Source organism: Epargyreus clarus, unplaced genomic scaffold (assembly GCF_041222505.1).
Source record: "Epargyreus clarus isolate Ecla_fem2 unplaced genomic scaffold, WU_Ecla_fem_2.2 ptg000015l, whole genome shotgun sequence".
In the NCBI taxonomy this organism is placed as follows: Eukaryota; Metazoa; Arthropoda; class Insecta; order Lepidoptera; family Hesperiidae; genus Epargyreus; species Epargyreus clarus.
In genome coordinates, this window is record NW_027332223.1 from 12,705,157 (window position 1) to 12,723,826 (window position 18,670).

Sequence of the window (18,670 nt, forward strand, 5' to 3'; positions counted from 1 at the left end):
TTCAGGCAGTGAAACATGCATTAAAGTCACAAATTATCGCAAACAACAAATACGCCGAATACGCGCGCTCACACATTCGCATCCACCACAATGTGTTGTTGTGATTAGAATTAGAATATATTTTGTCAAAACAATAAAAATGACATTAATATCGCTGTACTTGCCCGTACGCAAAATTAACCGTTTAACTTGTAATCATATAATTTTTAATAATAATGAAGGACATATCTTAATAACATGTTTATTGCAATAGCCGTAAATACATTTTTTAAGTATTTTTTGGTACAATTTATTTATTTTTGGACTTAAAATTATACATTTGTAACAAATTTTCTATTAAGCGACATCTGTCGTGACATTTATTAATCATACCAAAGAAATGTAACGCGATAAAATATAGATAGCATAGCGTACTTCGAAATGAAAACGTCACAATGTATGGAAGTCATAGATATATTATACTAAGGATAATATATCTATGATGGAAATGTACCCCCCCTGCCCCTACCCTAAGCGGTTTTCGCAGTACTACAGTAGCGAATGTCGCGTCATAACGAGTGGTCACGTTGCTATTTGTGTCCGCGATCTTTTTAAAAATGCCACGAGCGTATTGCGCGGTATTCGGCTGTTTGAACTCGGCTTCATCAAAACCGGAGTTATCATTTTTCAAACTTCCTGGTGATATTGAAAGGTAAAAATGATGTATTGTTATATTATTATTATAATTTGTAGGTACTCGAATTCTAGACCGTGTGATCGTGTAATAAATTTGTGAACATAATTCAAAATGCTAAACTAAGATGGCGTCTGCAATAGATTATCATTTTTTAATGGGTGATTTTTTAATGGGTATGGTTGTCGAGGTTTTTTTTTACTTATCTTGGACAAAAATTGTTGCCTACATGTGTTTAGTCATGGTTTTGCGTGCTGAAACCGTTAGTGCTGTCAAAATGTAAATCCAAGATGGCGGCCATAGATTAGTAATGGCGGCTGCATGAAGTTGTCAACTTTTTCGTCATGGGTGTCGTTTTTATGGTTCTTAAAGGTGTTGAATGCTATATAATTATTGTTCTGAGGTTGAAACAGATAGTGCTGTTAAAATATAAATCCAAGATGCCCGCTGCATTAAGTTGTCAACTTTTTCGTCATGGGTGTCGTTTTCATGGTTCTTGACGGTGTTGAAACCTATAGTGCTGTCAGAATTTAAATCCAAGATGGCGGCTGTATGTAACTGTCAACTTTTTCGTCATGGGTGTCGTTTTCGTGGTTCCTGAGGGTGTTGAAATTGATAGTGCTGTAATTTTGAAATAACAATTGTGTGTTCACATTCCTCTCAGTTGTAAAAAATGAACACAAGCTTGAACTTTTGTTTATACAAAACAACTTCTTTTTTGGTGAAAATGACTAAGAGAATATTTTGTATCTTTTTCAGACGTTCCCAATGGCTACATTTGATATCTCGAGAAGAATTAATAAATAAACCGCCTCATAGCTATACCGTTTGTGAAAAACATTTTAATGGTATGGATATTCTAACGACAACCAAACGCAAAAAGCTTAAAAATAATTCGTTACCATCTCTTCATCTACCAGTTTTAAAAAAAAAAGATGTACAAACTTCAACCGAAGCTCCAAACTTGATTGAAATTTATACACAGACGGAAGAAAATGTAATACTTTCAGGGAGTGAACCTTGTCAAACTTCTAGATCTCTTTCATTGGACACGCCACGGAAAAGAAAACTAAAATCCGACCTTTTACAATGTAGAAAAAAAAATAAAGTATACGAAGTTGAAGAAAAAACGGGAAAAGATCAAAGAGGTAAATTCCATGAACTGTGTGACAAATTTCTGACGAAAGAGCTTGCTGTGTTGGTAAAAGCACAGACTCACTTAAAATTTAATTGCACCGGAAATAGCTATAACCAAAACTACAAAATGTTTTGCTTGAATTTATATTATAAGAGTCCGCAAGCTTATCGGTTACTGCAAAGTGTTATATGCCTTCCAAGCCCGAGAACATTAAATAAGCATGGAATACCAGTAACATCTGAAATAAATGACAGACTTATGTCAATTTTGAAAACCAAAGTTAATGCCATGGATGAAATGGAAAAGAACTGCTCAGTTGTTATTGATGCCATGAGTTTAAAGGCTAATTTATTGTATAACTTAAAGCACGATAAAATTATTGGCTTTCATGAGGTCGATGGAGTACAGTCACCAGAACCTGCAAAAAGTGCTTTAGTTATGATGGTTCGTGGAATATTTATGAACTGGACGCAACCCGTGGGATTTGCATTACTCTCGGAATGTAGAAACTATGATGAGGTAGCTAAATGGATTGACGAACTTTTGAAAAAACTATTTGAGATAGGACTTAATATTAGAATATTTGTCTCCGGCATGGGGTCTGATCTACTTAACGCTGCAAGAAATAGATCTATTACCATTGAACGGCCTTATTTCTTGATTAACGACAGAAAAATATATTATATTTTTGATGCACCCCATCTTATAAAACTAGTTCGCAACAATTTGATTACCTACAACTTTCATTTCCAGGATCGTGTAGCTAAATATGAGCACATCGTTAAATTTTATGAGAATGATAAACAAAAGAGCTTCAAACTTGCAGATAAATTGTCGAACAGCCACATCTATCCAACAAATTTTGAAAAAATGAAAGTTCGCTATGCTACTCAACTTTTCAGTAATTCTGTTGCCGCCGGTATATCTACTTTTGTAGATTTTAATCAAATTGAAGAAGCTGGGAGGGACACTGCTCAACTCATTAGAGATATGAACAATTTATTTGATTCATTAAACTCGTCGAATCTTAACGATTCTTATGAATACAGGCGAGCGTTTTGTGGAAAAGAATCACAAATAACTTTTTTTAATGAAATGTTAACTTTTTTTCAACATCTGAAATTAATCAATCCTAAAAACGGAAAAAATGTCACTGCATCTGTAAAATTTATATATGGGTTTCAGATAACTATAACTTCTATTTTAATGTTATTTGAAAATCTTAAGTCAGAAGGGTATACTTCCTTACTTACCAGGAGGCTCAATCAAGATGTACTTGAGATTTTTTTCGAACAAATCCGAAGCAAAAACGGTCTGACAACTAAACCGACTAGCTGGCAGTTTATATCAGCTTTTCAAAAATTATTTTTTTCCAATATTATAAGACCTCCAAAAACAGGTCATTCTGAAGATAATTTGGAAAAACTGCTTATTCGGACCAGTGCATTGAGTGAATTGAATGACGAAACGTCACATGATGAGGAACCAGAAACTTCCGGCACAAACAATGACAACTCAGAAAGCAGCGTCCAAATTATGAGTTCAGAATATAATCAGATGGATGTTACTGGAAAAAACTCACTTGTTTATGTATGTGGTTATCTTCTGAAAAAATGCGGAGAGCGTCACAACAATTGCCAAATTCTGAAATCGTACATCAAACCAAATCAAGCCAGCCATAACTATAGTTTAGAAAGTCACTACCTGAGATACAGAGAATACATCACAGATTCTAACCAAAGCTTATTAATTGTACCACCAGATGATTTCATTAATTATGTTGAGAAAATGGATGACATTTTTCGTAGTTGCTTTGAGAGAGAACACGTAAACTGCAAAGTAGCTAAATTTATTTACAAAGAATTAGACAAAATCAGTTTCACAGTACCTTGTCCTTGTTTCCCATTAGTTTATTTAAAAAAACTGTTCATAAGAATGAGAATCTTTTACACTATAAAATTTAACAATAAAGAATTCCGGACTTGTCATAGCAGAACAAAGTATTTTTCAGTTAATAAATTGTAATTTATAAAGAATAAAGCATTTTTATGTAATGGTTTTTCATATCATACGCATTTTTTGCGACGAAAATACGTGATAAACACCTGAAGACTGACGTTTAATGTTCCCTGCCCGCGCGTCCGCTCCGAAGAGACGAATCGTCTTCGTCCAGCCGCGGCTCGTGTATGCTTCCCCCAAAACTCTTAAAAGTTTGCGCCTTAATTAATACCAAGTTAAAGACTTACAAAAAATCCAAGTAAGTTGTATCACAAGTTGTATTAATTTTAAACTGTTTTCCGTAATTAAAAATATAATAATTATTATTATCGTATTTCGCTGAGATTATCTGAGTGAGATTACCTACTTACATTATTTATAAACTGCGTAGTTATTGCAATTCGATTGATTGGTCATTACTGCACAGTAAATGCTATTTTAGCAGTAGTTTAGAAATAAATAGCACTATTATTAATTTATCAACTAAGCTTTATTATTTTATCAACGTAATTAACGTTTTAGCTAAGCGTAATTATTTTATCAACTAAGCTTAGTTTCTATACTGTTCCATATTTGTAATGTGACAAAGGGATCTACCACCTTTAATCGATTCTGAAAATCTCGGGATCTCGACTTTACGATCTCGAGTCGGGATTGCATTCACTAGTTACAATTTACAATACAAAATTATAAAATGTTTTCGAAGTGAAGCAGTAAATATTCCATTTAATTGTCATAACCAGTGACCTTCTTTATCAAAAACGGGCTTCAAGACCTTGAAGAAAAAGGTGTTACATGACTGAAGTCGTTATTACCTTATTATTAGCATTTCCAAAGTAGAAATAATTCTCTATAGGTAGGTACTTTGAGTGTGTTGGCAACAATGGTACACCAAATTCTGTTTTATAGCATATCGCAGGCAAAAATACACTACACAGTACAAAATAGCATAAGTATCGCTTTTTTGTGCTATTTGTACTGTGTGGTTAAGCAAATATTTAGCAATCTTTATCTAGTATACGAATACGCTGTTGTAAGAAATGGATTGACGACTCGTAAGAGGTGGAGAACTACCACGAAGGTGGTAGCCGCCTTCGTGGTTCAACCCAGGAGCCACCCTCGCCACACGTATTTCTGTTAAGTTCATAGATAAGTATAGATATCTCACCACCTTGTGATTGAAGGAAACTATTATTTCACTTAAACGACTGACAATTCTGTCAGCAGTTTAATGGCTGTCATGGTGTAATTTACGCGGAACAATGCCGACTTGCGCAGTTAAATTGCGAAGAAATATCGTTTCATTCGTAAATGATCTAAAAACTACATTTTTTAATATTTTTCAAACACGAAAATAGATGAGAGTAAAATTATCAAAAGGTTACATTATCTTATTAGAAGCGAATAATCTTTACTAATCTATAGTTAAGTTAAACATTTTTCTGTGTTCTAGTTTAAATATTTTTCAATGATAAGGAAAATATTAATACGAGACATTTCAACTTAGTACTCAGGGTACTGATAAAGCATCTTTAGTCGATCTCAGAAAGACTAATCATACCTGGGTTTGATTACAGATGTCCATAAATGGCAGTTCCCAGTTACCATCACTGCATGCTACTTCTATAATATTAAAAAAAAAACATTTTATTAAAAAAAATACGATGATTATTATCAACAGTTGGTCGTATACTTAACATAAGATTTTCTGCATAGATAAAATTTATTATCATAATAGTATGGCGAATTTGAATATACCATCAGATAGTTACAATAGAGACCATATTTATCTGTCACGTACTTGACTTTATCAACACTGATGATCCGTTATGCGTGTTTTGTTAAACATTATCAAGTAGTTAATTACAGATTATATAAGTAGCATAATGAGCTACATTTAAGTAAACATTAAGCGGTTGAAGGTATGCGAAGACATTAAAACATTTGCTAACCTTACTAAATCCATATCTAATAAGACCCTCGATTACACAAATGAGGACATAGATAGTAAAAGAAATTGCTATATTATATATAGATATACATATAGATGCAGGTCAAGATACATTGCACAGTCGACGTTAGCGACTATTGCTGATGTCGTACATGTAAGTCGAATCCATGCAATCCGAGATCACAGAGATGATCAAACCTCGATTCAGTCCACCGCTTTCTTTGTACTTATGACGCAAATCTAACAAGTGTGTATCTATTGGGTTATCCAAATCAGTAACTGTAATGCGGTGAATGCTGTCACATCAGAAGTATAAGTAGTATACTCGCTTTATAACGGGGAGTCGGGAGTGTCGACGCTGAATACACTCCGTGATCCGTCAGTCTTACTTGAACACTGTGGTGATACGCGCGTCGCTTCGTTTCTAAGTTAATTCGTTTTCGAGTGATAATCATGAGATAAAACGTTCCCGAAAAACAATTTTACAGTGGCTATATTATTTTCAGACACTAGTGATAATTTCAAGTGATAAATTAATATAGATTTCTACAAATATTTGTTAACACAATGCCGGCAGAAACAGAAGGGAAAACAAGAGTCCTTATTCAGCAGGTTACGCCGGACCGTAAGTTTCTATGAATTAGTTAAAAATCGATATAATACGACCTACTATAAATAATAAAGGAGGAGGATGCATTTGCTACAAAATTATTTATTGACGCTACAAGACGCGAAAAATATAAATATGCGACATAAATCCTTATTACATATAAAAGTGGTACGCGACTACTATGTTTAATAGAACATAATACAAATAACTGTAATAAAAAAATGAGATTAATAAATTATAAGGGTTTTTCAGCAGAATTTTCGTTCATCGTGCTTAGAATTTAACAGTCTAAGTTTTATTGAAATTATGTTTACAATATGTTGTTTATAAACAGTTTCTCGCAAAAAATCACGCTTTATATAAAACTTACATAAAACAAATCCCTTGAAAATTAGCATCGCGCGTTAAGCGTTAAGGTAGAGCATCTTGTTTTGTTTTTCTTAACAATTTAAATCGCTAATCACTAATCTTATGAAAAAAATATTTACAATAAAAAAGTGATTATCGTAATAATAACATGAGATCATTTAACATTAAAATTTGTCCGGCGACGCCATCTCTACCTATTCATAAAGATTTTATATTGCCTTCTTCAGTCCATTAGTTATTTTATTCTTTAGAATGAATTAATGATTATTTGATTTGAAAAAAAATGTGGTATTAGATTGTACTTTGAATCCGTTGGTCTAATACGAATTTATTTAAATACGATAATTAATTTATGAAATATTTTGTAGATTGAAAAATTACAGTGTAATGTACGTAATATTATATTTCTAGACGAAAAAAAGTTATTTGATATACATTTTTAACAACGTACGTCCATTTATATATATATATATATATATATGTATAAGTATATATATATATATATATATAAGTATGTGTATCTGTATATGTATCTAAAAGCATTCAATGCGTAAGACCTCGATCGCAGTTGTTACCTGTATAAAAACTTATTTAAAATCAATAAGGTATAACAAACAGCAGTTGTTAAACTTTATTATTTTGAGTGCTCAAAATATTCAAAAGCACGCTTATTGAATTTTATTTTTTGATTGTGGCGGGTACCTATGTGGTACGTGTGATGGTAATTGCCGCCAATAAACAACAACTTTACCAACCGCAAAAGAAAAGGAAGGTTCTAGAGCAGTATATACATTTAGTTTAGGTATATAATGATCAAAGGCAGGTATTTATTATATGTAAATATATTAAAAACAGGTCAATTTAACACTTAATATAATATTGTGAAATCAAATACAATCTTTTTGTATTACCATTCAAAGATTGACCTCTTTATACATCAAAACGCGTACAATAGGCATGAATATAGACGTACGCAATATGAGTTTAATTGAAACAATCTCAAACCTTGATTTTATGAAACAATGCAAACTTGCATAAACTCTTGTATTGTAGGGTTATTAACACAAAATAGTCACATAAGCATAACATACAAAATACTATTGTAACATTGAACATGAGCGCTAAGATATTAATCTTTTTCTTTTTATGTTTTACTTTCCTAATCTTTATCTATTTTTATTGAAGTCAAGATGTTTTCAAATCGATCATAAGGCCTTTGAAAATGTTAAACAGTAAATAAATGTTTTGAATGTAAAATCTAATCATGATTCAAACACATAACAAAAATAAATAATAATTTTACGTGTTAACAATTATAAATCTTAAAGTAACATCGCTTAAAAATACAACAATCTTGAATTGCACAAAATTCTGACATACAAAGATTAAAAATATGCAACTCATTACGCTTACATCAGCCAGTTTGAAGGTGGTAAAACCTTATGTTATGTAGGCTCTACTCCGAACTGTATTTCTACTTTATAACGTATTAAATGCTGCTGTGTCCCGCTTTGAAGGGTGTGGCTAGGGAAACATAGTTATCCAAAGCGTTCGAACTAAATCCTAAACATCTTTGACAAACCGTAGTTAGGAATCTAACCTTTTCTTAGGTCAGTTACAAATGTCCAATGTCCATGGACAGAAGTAGCCACTTACCATCATGTGGAATGCATGTTCGTTATCTAATTCGATAGTACAAAGGTCGATTTAATGAAATATCGATATTTACCGCATTACTACATTTCGCCCACCTAGCCACACTAGTCAAACTAGTTATGGATTCTAATATAGATCTCATTTCGACCGGTACAATCAATTAGTTCAAGTGTTGTGTAGTAGTGTACAAGTATACATTTTAGGCAAGTCTATTCGGCAAAAGTCTGTAATCTAGTGGTTGACTCTCACATAGGGGAGTCCGAGATTCAAATATAGCTTGCTATAACGGTAAAGGAAAAAGCTGTCAGTAAAAACCTTACGTTGAAAGTTATTTATAAACAAAACCTTATAGATCCCTGTGACAGACGGCCAAACGGACAGTAATAGGGTTCCGTTTTTACCCTTTGGCTATGTTACACTAAAAATGATATTTAGAGTCTACCAACTCGCACATGCCCAGCGCGATGAACTATGGTCTAAGCCCCTCTATTTATGAGGAGACCCGTGTCCACGTGAAAGTGGGACAATTTCAGGAATAGATTCATGATATACAAACGAACATCAATTCTTATGAGACATCTGTACAGGTACTTCTAATTGTAAACAAGTTAATTCTAATTTTAACTACTAATAAAGGTGACCAATTAATCCGCTGGTCATATACGGCGCGAGTCTATCGCTTGGATGAAAATAATTGTGTATTACTCATACATTAACCTTTGTGTGGCGACTCATTGAACTTGCAACAACAATAGGCGTCGCTTGTTAAGGATGCATGTCCAAGGCGAATGCGTAATAACGTTTATCCGAGCTATGAATTTATTTTGCATGTATTATTAACTTTTGTTCTACATCAATATTACATATTACGTTATCTGCAGCGGCGGACTAAGCTTGTCGGAGCAGAAATGTTGAATGAGACCCCTAGTCTAAGAAGTTAGTCTTATTTTACAAACGTCTACAAAAAGTTACATTTGGACGCCCCCCAGAACCAGTGCCGGCGGCAGACTGACCCTGAACTCCCTTTAGTTATTAGCCTGTGGTTATGTGTACGAATGATTGAAAAGAGATTGTTTGAAAGTGCATATCTGTGTGTGTGCATTTTTATTAGAATTTATAAGTAGCAATGTTTTGATAGAGACGCTAGCATAGCTAAACATTATCTTATAACTACTTGAGTACTATACCTATTTAGTATTTAACTTGAGGTTTACTAAACAGAAGCTCATTTACTTATACAGTTACATTCGAATTCATTTCATTCATTCAATCATTTTTTTTTTATAATATAAGAGGAGCAGACGAGCATGCAGTCCACCTGATGGTAAGTGGCTACTGCCGGCCATGGACATTTGTAATCAACCCCAGATAGGATTAGATATTCCTACCTGAGGTCGGCCACAGATGCGCCGCTACCCCTGAGGACTAAGCTGGAACGCCTCGGAAAAGTCTGTCTCCCTTACCACACCCTTCAAACTGGAACACAGCAGTGCCTAACACTGCTGTTATTAGGTAGAAATAGGTGTGGCGGTGGTGCCGCCGGACTCGAACCACAAAGGGTTCTACCACCTTCAATATGTATATAATAATATATAACATTATAACTTACAATGAATTCGAATAATAACATTACTATTTAAATGTATCGAGGATATGAGCTCATATGAATAAATCGGACTGAGAAAATAACAATGACTTGATTTGCATGACTAATATAACTAGTGCGTAAAATTAATTCGTCACACTGACTATTAATAAAAATATGCTAAGTCTCACAATAACAACCCTGCCTCACAAACGAAAAGCAGAAATACCTGTTTAGGGTCCCGTACTCAAAGTGTAAAACGGAACCCTATTACTAAGCCTCCGGTGGCTGCCCGTCTATCCATTTGTCACAGGGCTCTATCTCTCGAACCTAAAATAGAGACACTAGAATTTTTAAGAGCTCACTTAACAGTGACTACTTAAAATAAAAAAAAATCTTAAAAGGGGGACGCCATCAACCCCGCCATTGAGAGCCGACTTCAGAAATATGTACTAAACCAACATTTATTTGATTTATTTTTTACTTTATAGTGACATAGAAGTCGGTTGTATTTTTTGTTATTTTTTTTGTTATATATAAAATTCTCATGTCACAGTGTTAGTTACCGTACTCCTCCGAAACGGCTTTACCGAATTTCATCAAATTTTATATGCATATTCAGTAGGTCTGAGAATCAGCTACTATCTATTTTTCATACCCCTAAGTGATAAGGGTTGTTCAGCCTTAACATTTTTATTTATATGGCAACACTACGTTTGCCGTGTCAGCTAGTATCAATATAAAATTGTTAAATCGTAATTAACAGAGTTTGTCCGTCAATAACTATTACTATAGATATTCGAATTAATATCAATTTAAACTGGTTCATAATTAAAAACCCTGTCTAATATTCAGCGAGTTTCAAATTCTCCGTCACGCAACTATAGTCAAGATCACCTCCACCTTGAACACCGCATACAGCTCTTGGAAATAAAACTAGAGGTTTAATTGAGACTTTATCCACTCGTGCGAAACCAGATGTTGTTTGTTCACGACTATGTTTAGACTGTTTTGTAGGAAAGAATTATTGATGTTTTTGTATTGGAAATGTATACTCAACATTCCATTACAGTATCAAATGTTTACATGTGAAAATGGTAAAAACTGCAGCTTAAAAATATAGCTTATGGTACTCCCACAAATTTTACGACAACTCAAAATTTGAAATCCGTCAAGCCGTTTCGGTTATAAAAGGGAATAAGTTCGGGAATTAAGTAATCATTGCTATTAATAAGAATTAATGTTATCTATATAAAAATGTATTAGAGTCGTTTACTATCAGTAATATATTTAAAATGTTTCTTAAAATAATTTCTATACAATTGATTAAACATTAAGAATAATAGATCTATCTTTACCGAATCTGGAACACGTTAAAAGTATACCTAGCTCTCTTTTCTTGGGCTCTACAAAAGCTGTTAAATATTAAGCATAAGGACTGGTAGTAGATGGGACAGGGGGTAGAAAAATATCATACTTTACCACTACATACTTGAACTAGAATTTACAAAAGTTTATCATCGGAAGGCTTATCTTTGGTTACATTTATTATTAAGAAGGGAAGTTAGTTTATTTGGTCAAACTTTGTAATTAAAATAGAATAACATGTCAAACATGAAAATATGTCGTAACATGGCATGTTATATTTAGGTATCTATATGTTATTTTCTCGTTAGATCACAATATCAGTATCACTTGGCGAAATCGATACCTACATGAATCAAAGTGTAGGTATACATATGTATAACGCAACTGCAATACTCATGTCGCATCCAAAGCAACGCATTGCTTACCGAATTTACTTAACGCATTACTGATCGAATGTCCTTAATTTCAAGTAACTAAAAAATAAAGTACTTAAATAGGCAAATTCTAACAAATGTACAAATACAACGCTTTCTACACATACCCACACTAGGATTCCCTGTGTCGTGGGTGCCATAGACACACACGTAGACAAATACACAAACATCCAGACCCAGAAACTGAAATCTAAATTCATCATTTAGATACCTGTCTGGCCGGGGAGCGAACCCGGGACCCTCCGTGAGTCAGACCGGTATGGTGAACGCACGGCCACGCGGGTCATTAAACGATCGTACGAACAGCGGCGGATTTAAAAAAAAATAAGGTGTAGGCTGTACAGGTTTTGCCGCCCCTGCTTCTACAATTGTCATGTTTTAGTTTCCCGTTGACACGGTTCCCGTTTCTTTTTTTTTTGCTCGTCACGCCCGCTCGTGACACGGTTCCCCGTTTTTTTTGCTCGTCACGCCCGCACGTGACACGGTTCCCGGTTTTTTTTTTGCTCGTCACGCCCGCACGTGACACGGTTCCCGGTTTTTTTTTGCTCGTCACGCCCGCTCGTCACACGGTTCCCGTTTTTTTTGGCCCTCACGCCCGCTCGTGACACGGTTCCCGTTTTTTTTTGGTCGTCATGTCAGTTCATGACACGTTTAAGGCAGGAACGATTGGGTCCCCAAATTTGCCGCCCCAAAAATATAAAACATGCCGCCCCAAAAAATATGCCACCCTAGGCTGAAGCCTACTCAGCCTGCTGGTAAATCCGCCACTGCGTACGAATGTGCTTAAACTTGTACGTAACTAAGTAGGTACTCGCATCAATCAAGATTCAAAATCAACAATCTAAAGTTGTCTATAAAACTTAACATTACCGAATGCAATAGAAATTTAAATGTTATTGTAAAACATCTGACAGGACCTTATCCTTTAAATAACATTTTCAGTCAATCTTGAAACTTTAATGAACTAATACATAAGAATTATAATATAACTTGACTCGGATGACATTCTTAATTATTATTGTGCCTTGAAACTACGTAACTCGAAATATACCGCATATTTTCATAATACACACCAAATGGTTAGAAGAAAAAATAATGAACTATAATACTACATGAAGAACGGGTTAGAAGGAAAAAATTAATGACTTATGACTTATAGCATTTTTTCTCAGTCAATTTTATACTGAGCATACCATATTTTACGTCATTAGATAAGTATGACGGGAAATAAAAATAATACAAAAAAGTTTAAGGTCGTTTAACAAAAGATTACAGCTTATTTTAATAGTAAATTCTATGTGATATATTTGTTCTGTAGTAAATGAATAAACTAATTATTGTTACAATTTGTGACCATTTTTTTCTTATATTATTGAAGTAGTAAACGAGCATGCAGTCCACCCAATAGTAAGTGGCTACTGCCGCCCAAAGCAGTTATAGCCTTTTTTTTGTTTACGAGGGGTAAACCTCCAAAAGGTACCCGGTGTCGTGGGAGCGACGTAGGGTTATGTGGGATTCTTACCGCACTACCGCAAAACCCCCCCGGTGGCCGTCCTCGGCTCTGCGTAGAGGGCTCCGGGATCTCCAAAGGAACGCAACCGGAGCCCTCTTAGCGCGTTGCCCCGTCGGGCTCCGCCCAGGTGAGCTTGGCGCTCGCCACACCGTCTGGTGCGTACGACGGTATGCGACCACACATACCGCCGTCCTTCCCGGGGCCGCTGGCTGGGCGGTTCGAGCTCCCACTCTTGCCACCCGCAACCCCGGAAGCCCCCTTTTAGTCGCCTCTTACGACAGGCAGGAGATACCGTAGTCCTATTCTACTCCCGGAACTACAGGGACGAAAGCAGTGATAGCCTAGTGATTAAGAAACTGGCCCTCTCGATCGAGAGATCCGAGGTTCAAATCCCACGCACGCACCGCTGATTTTTCAAAGTTATGTGTGTATTAGAAATTAATTATCACTTGCTAAATGGTGAAGGAAAACATCGTGAGGAAACCTGCATACCTGAGAGATTTATAAAAAAAAAAATCTCAAAAGTATGTGAAGTCTACCAATACGCACTTTGCCGGCGCGGTGGACTATGACATAGTCCTTCCCATTATGAGAGGAGACCCATGCCCAGCAGTGGGACAGTAATGGGTTGTTGATGATGATGATGGTGACTGCCGCCCATGGCCGTATGTAATCAACCCAAGATGCGTCAAAATGCGTCCTAGCCGAGGTCAGCCATAGATTGAGTATCCGTAACGAGAAAATGCCTTAAAAACATGAACTTTTAAGCCAGAAAACAGCAGTGTTACTGCTGCTATATAAAGAAATAGCTACGCCCACATAATACAGATATAGGTATATTTGTGGTGCTGCCATACGCGAATATTAGAGATTTCTAAAAATGACAAAAAATTCAGACGTCATCAAATCAAACCACAATAATATTGTAAAGCGTTTAATCACAAATCGAATCGAACAGCAGAACTAATTTCTCAGCTCAATAAAATAACTTTTATATAGAGCCATTAAAACGTAAAAATCGCGTGTTCGGAACATCACGTGCTACTGTAAATTAAGAATGATACTCGTAGTTGTCCTTCGCTACTGCTTGATATAAAATTTACGTTCACAAAGGGGTAATGGGGCCTCGAGGGATCTGTCTGTATCCGTTCAGCTGTATAGGAGGTCAAACAGCTGGCATTTTCCTGATGTAATTACCTTCCCGTATCGATTATATAGCTATCATAAGATATTTTTACACATAAGAGCCCTAGTAGTAGTAGAAGTCTTTGTGATTCAATCAACAGTTAAAATTATTCAGGAACTTCTGATTGGGTCGGAAACTGACAGTACCTGTTCCATTTGAGATAGGTGGAAGTGACCACGAGTGTCACTAACACCTACAAGAGGTGCTTGTTTGCTGTTTTTTTTATATAAAATAAAGCAAAAAATCACCCTCACCCTCCACTCATAGCCTCACACTGGGATTTTTTCTCTGTCACGGACGCCATGGCCACACATAGACAAATACACAAATACCCAGATCCAGATTAAAATTACTCACTTAAATATCTGTCAGGCCGGAGATCTGCGTGTCAGACCGGTAACCCGACCGGCACCAGCACGTGAGTTGGCAATAATTTAAAACATGAATGAAACATTATATGCTTATAAATTGGAATTTGATATCGCAGATGGAAATTTCTATTTTATATATGTACATAATTATTTATTTTATTATAGGCGTAGGACGTGGGTGCTATCAATACAACGGAACTAGCCTGGAAAATTCTATCAGGCACCATATCTAGTATTTGAAATTATTCGCAATAATATGGCTCCAGTTCAGTCAATAAAGTAGGTCATTTCATAAAACGATCCAACGTATCGCATTATGAGATGACTAAGTCAACCGATAACAGAGCAATGTGTTTCAATTCGTTATTATTGTTCTACGCATTAAATTAACATTGTCCCAGTTAGAAAGAGAAACTAGATCTATAGATACATTGTGAAATATCTAGCGGATTAGGTTTTTTTAATCGTAAATTTGCATTTAAATGTATTTGTTATGTAACGCATCATCTAATTTAATGTAATGTTATTGTTTCACTGATGCAAAAGTGTGCATTAGCAGGTATCATACAACTTTGAAATATACTACTTGTAGCTTTTCCTGTCACGCGTGTTTTCATTTCCCATCCACCCGCACAAATACGAATTGCAATGCAATCTCTGTGCGACCCTTGTAAGCATGCGTTTAAAACTATAGAAAGCAAGTACGTATGGTTTAAAACGATAAGAAACAAGTGGCGCGCATGTGGGTATAAATACGCGCGATAGGAAAAGCGTCCCAAAGTCCCAATGCATTATAGAGAAGTTTGTTGCTGTCCATCTGATGCCATCGCCACTACCGCGAAAGATGTGTCTAATCAACATCAAATGGGATCGTCGCAATCCTATTAGATGTCGGTCACAGATGTATGGAACTTTGATAGAAACAACACTTGACATTGATAGTAAAACATGTAAGATACGTCAACTGATGTATGTTGACGTATCTTACTGATTTTATTCTACCTATTAATTATTCTAAAGAAATTTAATTAAATCAATCTTGATTACTTGTTATCTCTACTAGTGTTAATTAATGAGGTTGAAAAATACGTTGCGTATTAAATTATGTATTATAAAATACTTTTCAAAGACGCGTTAAGGCGAACGTAGGCGGGTCAAGGATTTCTACATTTAGTATCTATTACTATTATATAATCGTGAAGCCGACGAGAAACCGAACCGAAGACTTAAGGCTGTTAGATATAGGCAACATTATTGATTAATAGTAGAATTTCAGTCGGATGGTGCCCCTTGCATTTACTCTACTGACGAAATAAGTAAACATTTTTAAGGGTCATATTTAACCTGCCATAATTCTTATTCTATATAGGTATTACTTAAAGCGGAGTTTATGATGTCTGCTATAATTAGCACATATTATTAAGCACTTAGAAACAACTAAAATGATGCACGCCAACGGTCTTGATTTTGCAGAAAGGTAATAATAAAATGTTTTTTTTTGTAAAAAAAAGTAATAAATATATTTTTTTAATTTTATGTTTGTCTATTTGTTAACACTTATTGAATTACTAAATTTCAACACATTTTCTACTTTGGGAACATTTAATTTAAAATGGCTTACACTTCATTATTTCACCCCTTTACAGGGTTCGACACCAATTACCAGACAGAAAATACAGATGAAGTGTTAAATATTAGAATATTTGACTCCTCATTGCAAAGGCTTTGCAACAATTATGGCAAATTTCGGGTGAAAGTCTTATAGCTTTTCGTAATGTGCTCAAGGCGTTCAAGGCAACAACATTCAAATGTTACATAATTATGTAGATAATCGGTTTTTTCCTCGGGTTTAGGTTTATATTTCCATGTTATGGACTTACAACACTCACTGTGGCTTAATTATTTATACTAGTTTTCGCCTGGTGGTCGAAATTTGAATAACTACACAAAATAAAAAAAATCGTTGATGAAAGAAAGAAAAAATATAAAAGTCACATTAAAATAGTCAAAATACAGCCATTATTAAATTTATAATATTATTTGCAAATTTTAGGTATACCGTCACAGAAGCTCGTCAATAGCTACCAAATAAAATAAAAATAAAGAAAATTGGTTGATAAAAAAATGTCCTTAACCATTTCGTAACTGTTTTGTGTTAGCTACATGGGCTAACACATATATAAACATATACACACAGGTACACATGTGTAAGCCGACATACACAACTCGATATGGTATGGTAATGTGGAGGTCGTATATATGATTTAAAATGTTTACAGATAATTCCATTTCCTGTAGGTATATCTTTATCCGGAATACAATGACTCACTGATTCTCTATACTCCATCTATGGTATATATTTAATAGTACAACTAAATCAATCTCTTATAAATTTAACATTAACTGAGGTTTACTATTTTGATGCGTTTTCGCCACTTTGAGGTGAATGGTACATAAATTACATAATCATAAGTTCAAAACTAGCAACAGATAGTTCAAATTAAGAAGAAAATATTCCAACATAGTGTGTAATCGTTACAAAATCGGACAGACGCCATTAATTTATTAACGCACATGCTTGCATACATATGAAAGTATGTTAATTTTAGAATGATACAATGGAGCATTAATTGTATACCATCTGAATTACTGAGCACGTGTAATAGTGCAATAACCCACATTTGGCGAACTCCCAAACGAGACTTCCCTATCGCCATACGGCAGGGTTTTTCAAAGTGTCGGTCGCAAGCCTCCTAGGGGTTGCAAATACTCTACTACTGGTTGCTAATACTCTACTCTCTAGGGTATCATAGGGTTTAGTAAAATGTAAAGTTCAAAAAGATATGTTTATATAAACACATTATAAATATTTTTTTAACATTATGTACTTCATCAATACGTAATTATGAAACTAAAAAAAAATAAGAATATTGTAAGGATAACGATAGGAAAGATGCGTCATGTAATATTTTTTATACTAAAAAGGTTGTTGTGTAAAAAGTTTTGGAAATACTGTCATAAAAAATACACTCAAATTAAAGAAAGTAGGGAAATATAAATATAAATAAAACCGACGTAGAACAAAATATTAATTTAAGACCTTGACCTTTTCATAATTGATACTCGTGGTGCTGATCAGATTCATAGAACTACTGACTAGGAAATGACTATGATATGAGTGCTACTTCAACTAAATGTTTTCCTTCCTTTCATAGTAGTAATGACTCGTCGTAGATAGCTATGGGATATTACAATACAATACACTACTAGATTCTTCTAGTAGTAGTATTTCCATATACTTCCGAACTGTACCCTTACCATGAGTTTTTACGTTTTGACAAATATGACAGTTTTGGTATTTGTTTATGTATTGGCCCATACAATTTCCAAGTTCTGACACAATCCGCTAGGGGCGCTGATTGGAAATTATATGGGCAAATACGTAAACAAATACCAAAACAGCCATATTTGTCAAAACGTACAAACTCATGGTAAGGGTACCGGTATATTTAAAAAATATTGTAAATCACAGTTTGTTTTTTTTTTATAATATAGGAGTAGCAGACGAGCATGCAGTCCACCTGATGGTAAGTGGCTACTGCCGCCCATGGACATCTGTAATCAACCCCAGATAGGATTAGATATACCTACCTGAGGTCGGCCACAGATGCGCTGCTACCCCTGAGGACTAAGCTGGAATGCCTCGGAAAAGTATGTCTCCCTTACCACACCCTTCAAAACGGAACACAGCAGCGCTTAACACTCATGTTATTAAGCAGAAATAGGTGTGGCGGTGGTGCCGCCGGAGTCGAACCACA

The 18,670-nt window shown here is 34.9% G+C and overlaps 1 protein-coding gene across 1 annotated transcript in view; it reads left to right on the forward strand.

Annotated features, from left to right (window-relative positions):
• The first annotated feature begins 6,125 nt into the window (after positions 1-6,125).
• LOC140748177 (alpha-tocopherol transfer protein) overlaps positions 6,126-18,670 on the forward strand; it is a 37,454-nt gene continuing 24,909 nt past the window's right edge. Inside the window, exon 1 of the mRNA XM_073080920.1 lies at positions 6,126-6,385. Within this exon, the coding sequence (XP_072937021.1) occupies positions 6,328-6,385 (58 nt within the window). The 5' untranslated portion in view covers positions 6,126-6,327. The remainder of the gene's footprint in view (positions 6,386-18,670) is intronic.